Source organism: Nicotiana attenuata, unplaced genomic scaffold (genome assembly GCF_001879085.1).
Source record: "Nicotiana attenuata strain UT unplaced genomic scaffold, NIATTr2, whole genome shotgun sequence".
NCBI lineage: Eukaryota > Viridiplantae > Streptophyta > Magnoliopsida > Solanales > Solanaceae > Nicotiana > Nicotiana attenuata.
This window is the reverse complement of record NW_017671648.1, coordinates 21,695-30,437: the sequence shown is the minus strand read 5'-3', so window position 1 is coordinate 30,437 and position 8,743 is coordinate 21,695. Positions and strand designations below refer to the sequence as shown.

Below are 8,743 nucleotides of genomic sequence, written 5' to 3'. Positions count from 1 at the left end.
GGGGGGGGGGGGGTCCTGCATCCACTTCGTGACAAGTAAAACCCTTCAAAATAACCACATTCCTGTGTTATGAGAAGCTGATGAGTACAGACTTCTAGGGAACACCTTTGCAACCTTCACACCCTTTTGGAATTTCTTACCATCTATGATCTATAGAACATCACCACACAGCAAATTTAGATTTCAAGCACAAGGGTACTTCAGAAGATGAAAATGAAGCACATTCAGATGCCTATATGTCCATAGATCAGTTCAAGGGATATGAGTCAGGGTCAAAGCGTTTTTAGAGATGGCCTAATGCAAAACGGCAACAAAAGGCCCATAATAAGAACAAATGGTTAGTTGTTGCATCTTGTACAGTTGTGCGGGCAAAGGTGTAAAACCATCTCTTGTTGCGTTGTCATGTGGCTGGACTGTTGCGGTCGGTGGTCCTAAATTGGTTTGGAATATAATGCGTGATGCGTGCACAATGAAAGAGGCGTTGCATACTTGGGCCTTCAGGAGGAAGAGAAGACCAAGGGCATGGGATGTTGCCCCATCAGCCATTATGTGGGTTCTATGGAAAGAGAGGAACATGAGAGCATTTGAAGAGGTTGATAATTCTTTCGAAAAATTGCAAAACAACCTCTCGTTTCTAGTTTTTTGGTGTACCCATGAGGTCTTTATGTGTATAAATGATTGGTTTCTTTCATTGACAACCATGTTTCGTTGTAGGTTCTCCACTTTTTGGTATAGGCTTGTATGCGGGGTCTCCCCATCACTAATAAAATTATTTACTTTATCAAAAGAAAAAATTCAAAACAAATACCAGATAGAGGTCATACCATTACAAAAACAACACCATATCTGCCAACTCCGGTTAGAGAACAAGTTAAAGGAAATATCAAGGACTTCCTTTTCAAGAAATAATAGTTTCAGCCACCGATTAGCTAAGGCATGCAATGGTTTTAACCGATATTTAATAACTAGATCTAGTGTTCCATCCATGGGTCACAACGGGGAAGGGCATGCTTCCCTTGTTCTCAAAATTCAGTGCTCAAATAAATACACTCTCCTTTTTCAGCATTTAAAAAAGAAATGGAGATAGCTCTTTTTTTTAGAAGGGAAGATAGGCCATATCATCATCATTAAGAAAAAGATCATATTCTGGTATATTCTTTTTAAAAAATATTTCATATCAGATTTATGAAATAGGGTATAACATAACACAGTTTTCAGTTCAGTAACTATTCTACATCACGAGAATTCCAATAACCTGAATTGCTTCATTGGAGGCAGTCTTAGTCCATAAGGAAAGTTTATCCTGACTCCGACGTACACTGGCAACCACTCCACATATCTCCTCTGACTCATCAAACTGCTCACCGACCAATGCCATCAGCTATTCAAAAGAATTCCATCGAGCAAACAACATGTGAGCATCTTTAACTAGAAACTAATCAACATAATGCTTTCATGACATCCTGCCTACTGAACAGAAACCAAAAAAAGTAAAGAGAAGATTTTATTACAGTTTCAAGCCACATAGTCTCAAGATTAGCCTTTCTGCTGCTCGTAACAGTCCACTTGCCACCACTAGCACACTCAGGATCTTCCCATTTGGGCTCAATCCCAGCTTTGAACAAATGAAAGTCCGCATTAGCAGTCAACTTGCTGGGCTTGAATATCTGATCATATAAACTGCAAAGAGAAAGATTTAACACTTCAATTGACATTTAAAAGCAGCTTCTATCCAACTATTATACTTTACAGCAGCAACAACAACAACAAACCCAGTATAATCCCACATAGTGGAACTATTACACTTTCTAAACAGTAATATCTCATTAATGAATTAAAATAAAGCCACACAACATCCAAACTATGGATAAATTGCAGCAGTATATCCAGTACATGGAAAATTATGAAATTCAAGATAAAAATGGCACTGTTTGGTTTTATAGCACACTGCTTGACTGTATAGTAATTATATTAATGGTGGTTAAAGAAAATACTAAATTGATACCTAAAAGCTTAGGTCTACAGAGAACATATCACAAGCTTTGGATTGTTAAATAATTCAAATTCTTGATTTTTATATGACGTGATGTCCGGCTTCCACCGTGTACCTGCTACCTGGTATCGGGTATCTCTGCCTACCAAGGCTTAGGCAAATTGGAAGAAATCACCTGCTATTTTTTCGCTTCCGCTGGAACTTGAACCTGAGATCTCAAGGTTCTTCTCCCACTTCATTGAAAACTATCCCACCCCCTTAGGTGCACTTAGATTCTTGAAAATTGCAAAAGATGCATAGGACAATATTCTTAGGCCTCATTTGTTTTTTTTTAAGATTAAGATGTCTAAATCTGAATACACATCTGAATATCAAGATATGTATTAAGATTAAGACATCTGAATCTGAATACACATTTGAATATATTAAGATGTGTATTAAGATCATAATAGAAATAATTAAGACTGTTTAACATCTGAATGTATAAAATTTATCTTTATTTAAAAATTAATAAACATAAAATTCAAATAAAATACTAACTAATCTAATATTCTATCAATAAAATATATATATTTTTTTAAAATATGATAGTTGCTGGTGGTGATGGCTAACGGGTGAATGCCGACTAGAGGCGGTGGTTGGTGGTAGTTTTGGTTGATGATGGTGGTTCATGCTAGTAGCTAGTAGTGATTGGTAGTGGTGGCGATTATGATTGAGGATGGTGGTGGTGAGTGGTGATAGTTAATAATGTCGGGAGGATGTAGTAGTTGTGATTGAGTAAGGTGGTGGGTGGGTGGTGGTAGGTTATAATGATGGGCAATGCCGGCTGTGGTTGTTGATAGTGATGGGGTGGTTAGTTGTGGTAGTTGAGGGGGATGAATGTTGATTGTGTGTGAAAATGATGGTGGTCGGAGTGGTGGAGATAGTAGGTGGTGATGGTCGATAATGGAGGCTATGATTGAGGATGATGGTGGCGTGGTGGTGGTGGTGGGGGTGGTGGTTGAGTATGGTGGCGGCGGCATGGTGGTAGTTGATAATGATAGGCGATGGCGGCAGTTAATAATGAATATGTGATAGCATCTTAATGAAATTAAGTCTCTGTTATAGATCTTAATCATACAGACCCATTAAGTGGTTGTGAAGTAAAAAAACAAACACACTTAATGATTAAAATCTGAATAATTAAGAATCAGACTTTAGAAACAAACGCACTTAATATTTGAGATATGAATGATTAAGATTCAGACCCTCATTAAGTGCAAATAAATGAGGCCTTAATGGAACTTTTCCATAAATTATACTCCATAATTAACGTAATGGTGAATATTTTTTTGAACTCCCAAAACAGAGTATCATATGAGCGAGCAGGTAGTAGAAAGTATAATTTTTAATATGTTTTCCAGCACAAAGTAGGTCCAAGACATGGTGCACTCTCTTTGTGAAGGTAACATATTCATATACTCTTACATCAACATAACATTGCAACATGAAAGCATCTTAATTAATTAAGGACGGAAGAGTGTTCTCTTTGACCCTTAAATGTTGAAATATTTTAGTTATAGTCCTCATGCTATCTGTTTATGCATACTTAACCTTGAATTAATTAAAATGTGCACTTTTCATCCTTCTATTTGTGAATCTACCCAACTTTAACGAATTATTAACTTCTAAATCATTTAAGTACCCGTATGTATGTTAAATTTGTAGTACTACTTCATATTTAAGGGTAATATAGTTCTAAAACTAATCTAAATGTAACATATTTCCTATGTAATGGGACCAAAAAACACACATTTTAATGAATGCAAGGTTAAATATGCGTAGTTAAATGCTACAGAATCAGAATTCTCAATAACTTATGAATCAATAGTGCTATTACCCAATTCATAAAACAATTGATAAAATTTCATTAAAAAATCTAAATTAGGGCAAAAAAATATAACCAGAAGAATCTAAAAGAGATCTCGTGTTTTGTATTTTTTGTATACCTCCAGAATTCCTCAACAGTTTCGAAAGTATAAGCTTTTCGAAGAGAACTTCCCCAAGCGGCTCCTTGTTTCGGCTTAGATTGATTATCGAACCAGAATGTCCATCTCCTCTCTAGCTTATGTGGCTGCTTCGCCACCGTCTCCGTCGCTGACGCCGGCGGAACCTCCGTCGCCTCTATCGGTGCTTCAGTTGCCATTGATTTTTGCCTCAAAAAATCCTCTCCTCCTTTTGTGTCGATTTTTAACGAACGGAGAGGCGTAATGGAATTGTTGGAAGAGAATCAGGGTATGGAGCTGGAATTATTTATGGTGGCCCAGTTGATTAATACTAGTGGGCCTTGTCTTACAATGTTTAGGCCCATATTTGATAGACTGGCCTGTAATCCAACATCAGGTGAAATTTAAAAATAGCCAGATTTACAAGTGGTAATGAAAAATAGCCTTATTTTCAAAAGTAATCGAAGTTTAGCCACTTTTCATCTAAAGATAAATCTGAACGAAAATATTGTTCAATATTCGAAAAATATTCCAGCATAATATACTGGATTTCCAGCAAAATATACTGGAGTTCCAGCATAATATACTAGTGCTGGAAGTTCATACACAGGTGCTCCAATCTCTAGTATATTATACTGGACCTTTCCGTGTGTTGGAGTTCCAGCATAATACGCCGGAAGTTCATACACAGCTGTACCAATCTCCAGTATATTATGCTGGAACTTTCCGTGTTGTAGCAAAATAGTGGCTATTTTTCTATGACTTTGCAAACGCTGATATTTATCAATTACCGATCCAAAAACTGGCTAGCCGGTGCTATTTTCACTCCAACCTCGGATATCCGTTGTAAATTGCAAAAATTCCATTATACTATTTTGTTCTTTCCTCATTTTCAAATATTTTTTGGAGTAGAATTTTATTCGATGTATTATTCACGTAAAAACAACTATATTCAAAGATTAAATGTGTTTATTATGTAATGCTTTAACCTATTATCTTGGATATAGCTGTTAGTTTGAGTGCCCATATGATTTACTAAAAAACTTGGTTCTTTATTGTGTTCCTTAAACTTGAAGTAAAGTAACAATAAAGTAAACACATCAGTTTTTACGTGAAAAATCACCCAACTCAAAAGGTGCAAAAACCAAGACCTTCTAGCGTAGGATTTTAACTTCAACTCCACTAGAACAATGAATCAAAAATGTATCAATTACAAGATTATAATTCAATACTCTCCAGTACTCCTACTACGACTATTTGATTTACAAGTTACTCTAACTTGTAAAGCAAATACTCACTCCGACTCAGTAATTATTTGTAATGCTTGATTACAACTCGATTTTCCTAAAACACATTTGCTAGACTGACTCCAGAAGAATATAATACAAGTACTCGACTAGAGTGAACAACATATGACTCTTCAGTTGATGTGTAAAAGGATAAAAACAGAAGTCCAAAGTAGATAGTATTTAAAACGCATAGACTTGAGATCTTCTGAGAGTCCTATACATAGTCAGCTTCTCCTTTGATAGGACTCCTACTGTTCCAAGGATTTCACAAGTTTTGGAACTCTTGTCTCTAACTAAATTATCCGTATCTTCTTGAGCAACAACCCTTATCACATGTACAACCTTCTTCCACCAAACTCGGACCTGAGTAACTTTTGAGATAAAGTTACTGTCTTGTACAGATGTACAATCATCAACCTGAGGAGCTGGTCCTTTATCCTGAGGAGCTGGTTCTTAGAATAGTTAAGAAGTTACGTTGAGGATCTGGTTCTTTAAATCATTGCATTTAAACATACTTTGTTAATCATCAAAACCTCACTCAACAAATTCTCCCTTTTTGATGATGACAAACTTTGTACACAGTGGAACCAGATAATCACAACAAAGAACCATATAATCACAACAAATACTATTGACAAATATGTATATTCACTGCCCACAACCTTCGAACCTTATCTTCCCCCTTTTAGCATCATCGGAAAAAAAATGTTAGATAGATGAAGCACAGATAATGTAAGATTCAAGGCCAAACAGGCTACAACACAAGCTAAAGAAATATCAAGGAAAACAGACTAGGCTGAAGATCTAATATTGTATAAACTAGTAAAGCATAGGAGACATTTAGTAGTGCCAAAATAAGCCCAGGACCTCGTCTTAAACCATTAGGACAAAAAAAGTAAGCATACTGCAAACTACTCAGACTAAGACAAAAGGAAGAAAAAAAGATAAAGCATCACCGGAACAACAAAGGAAACTAAGGACACTAGGAAGGAACAAGTTAATGGGTGAGAGATGGAGGTGGTCAATGCTTTCACAAGAGTGATAATCTGTTGGGCATGAGCTTCCCTATCTCTTATGAGCTCTTCCCTAAGTTGCCTGGTTTCCTTTCTCAGCTTATCATTGTCTTCACGAAGCTTGGCATTCTCTTCAACAGTCAAGTTCATGGGTGAGAGATAGAGGGGGTCAATGCTTTCACAAGAGTGATAATCTGTTGGGCATGAGCTTCCTATATCTTATGAGCTCTTCCCTAAGTTGCCTGGTTTCCTTTCTCAGCTTATCATTGTCTTCACGAAGCTTGGCATTCTCTTCAACAACCAAGTTCATGGGTGAGAGATAGAGGGGGTCAATGCTTTCACAAGAGTGATAATCTGTTGGGCATGAGCTTCCCTATCTCTTATGAGCTCTTCCCTAAGTTGCCTGGTTTCCTTTCTCAGCTTATCATTGTCTTCACGAAGCTTGGCATTCTCTTCAACAGCCAACCCCAACCTCTTACTGAGCTCTGCAGCCCTGCTGCTCCCACGTAGAATAGCAGATACTGTGGGTCCTCTAGTCTTGATCTCCTCATAGCCATACTGCTTGAGGGTAACAACATCCAAAACATTATTGTGATTTCCATACTTAAACTCAAGCAAGGCAATGTTGAGATTGTCAAACAGCTCAGTCAACATGAAACCATAAGGAATAGCATGCTTAGGCTTAGAAGTATCTGCAACTCTTGCCATATGCTGTATCATCAGGCTAGGGAGATTGATAGGTCTACCAGTGTCAAGCAGTTCCATTACAACCATGTCCAATAGGGTAGCTTCATGCCTTCTCTCAGACCTCTGAAGAATACAGGAATTGACAAAATGAAACAACTTGTGGAAGGGAGTCATATCAGTCTTGTCACCTTCTCGGGAGCATCCAGTTCAAACTTTTGAGAAAACTTTCTTGTGACCACAATGCCAGTGTCAACATCATCGTCTATGGATGGCCACTTTTCCTTCAAGTAATTGTCAAATCCCAAAGAAGAGATGTTCAGAAGCATCCCCATCTCCTCAGCATCAATCTCCACTTCAAACCATTTCATTACTTTTGACTACCTTCCCATCAAATTTGAAATTTGCATAGAACTCCACAACAGCAGGAACACATACAGGAGGGAAGGATTTGACAAATATGTGCTTCCAACCCTGTAGCTCAAGATTTTCCACCAGTTGAGCCATCCCCTTCTTATCAATGTTTGCAAGAATCTTCCCATCAAGCATTTTTCTGTTCCTGAACTCTGTGAGTCTATCAACTGCAGTTAGTACATTCTTTCTTGTCTTTCCTCTATTGGCCCTTGAAGAAGGGGTAGCAGTTTTTGTAACTTTGGCAATTTTTCTCTTTGGTGTAGAGGCTTTAGCTGGCAAAGCAGACTCAGACTCATCTTCTCCATCCAGCTCAACTACAAGTTCCGCAATCGAAACATTCTTCCTTGGCTTCTTGGAACTTCTAGACTCCATAATGACTTGTTCATCAACAACCTTTCTTTTACTCCTTGTAAGAGGAGTCCTGGAAGGAGGAGCCACTCATTTCCTTATTGGGACTGATGACTTTGTTGATTTCACAGGAGTCTTCCTGGGTTTCTTCTCTACCTCGGACAATGGCAAGTCATCTTTATCACTGCTAACCTCTTTATCTCCAGTGAAAGGAGTTAACAGAGGCCCAGGTTGTTGAGTCCTTTTCTCTTCACTAGTTTCTTCTGAAGGGGCTATGACAGTGTTCCCAATGGTCATAGAGCCTTCAAATTCCTCACTCAAATTGTCACTCTCTTTCTCACTTTCTTCACCCACTCCTTCACTCTCACTTACCTTTTCTGGATCCTCACCCTCACTCTCAGAATTGTCCTCTTCTTCAGTATGATTTTCTTCTTCTACAGAATCATTTACTTGTTCACCTATCTTATCATCACTATCACTCTCCTTATCATCTCTAGATTCTCCCTCATTCTCCCTCTTTTCTTTTTCATTAGCTATGCCTTGAGCACTATGTTCCTCATGACTGTCCACATGTTCTTATTCTTTTTCACCCCCATCATCATGCTCATTCTTCGTCCAACTAAATGAAAGACCATCAGATGCCTTCTTTTATACTGGTTCTTGACTTCCTTCCCTTCAACCACATGCACCACAAGAGTAGTATCTACCTCTTTCCCTAGATCGCCTACACCCTTTTCTATAGTGAATTCCTCTACTTGTGGTTTCTCACTCGTGGGTGGGAGAGTGTCTAAAGGTGCAACATCTATAGCGGATACTAAAACATCTAATTTTGAAGGAGGATTTTATACCTGATTAGCAATGACCGGTACTGATTCCCCCTAAACTATAGCTTCATTGACCATTGTGTCTACTTGAGTAGTAGCATCAGGCACTTTCTTGACAGATTTTCTTAGAGTAGCCTTGACCTTGGTTGACTTAGAGGTATTTTTCATAGTAGGCTCAGATGCATGGGTGGTT

The 8,743-nt window shown here is 38.0% G+C and overlaps 2 protein-coding genes across 2 annotated transcripts in view; both read right to left on the bottom strand.

The window, feature by feature from the left end:
* LOC109209475 (eukaryotic translation initiation factor) overlaps positions 1–4,274 on the bottom strand; it is a 5,865-nt gene extending 1,591 nt beyond the window's left edge. Inside the window, exons 1-3 of the mRNA XM_019372746.1 lie at positions 3,982–4,274; positions 1,512–1,680; positions 1,256–1,381 (exon numbers count right to left, since the gene is read on the bottom strand). Coding sequence (XP_019228291.1) covers positions 1,256–1,381; positions 1,512–1,680; positions 3,982–4,178 — 492 coding nt within the window. The 5' untranslated portion in view covers positions 4,179–4,274. The remainder of the gene's footprint in view (positions 1–1,255; positions 1,382–1,511; positions 1,681–3,981) is intronic.
* Positions 4,275–7,816: 3,542 nt separating this feature from the next.
* LOC109209484 (nucleolin 1-like) lies at positions 7,817–8,411 on the bottom strand. Its single transcript, XM_019372755.1, has 2 exons — positions 8,407–8,411; positions 7,817–8,288 (listed from the first exon to the last, which is right to left on the bottom strand). The coding sequence occupies exons 1-2, from the start codon at positions 8,409–8,411 to the stop codon at positions 7,817–7,819; spliced, it is 477 nt and encodes a 158-aa protein (XP_019228300.1).
* Between the last annotated feature and the right edge of the window lie 332 nt (positions 8,412–8,743).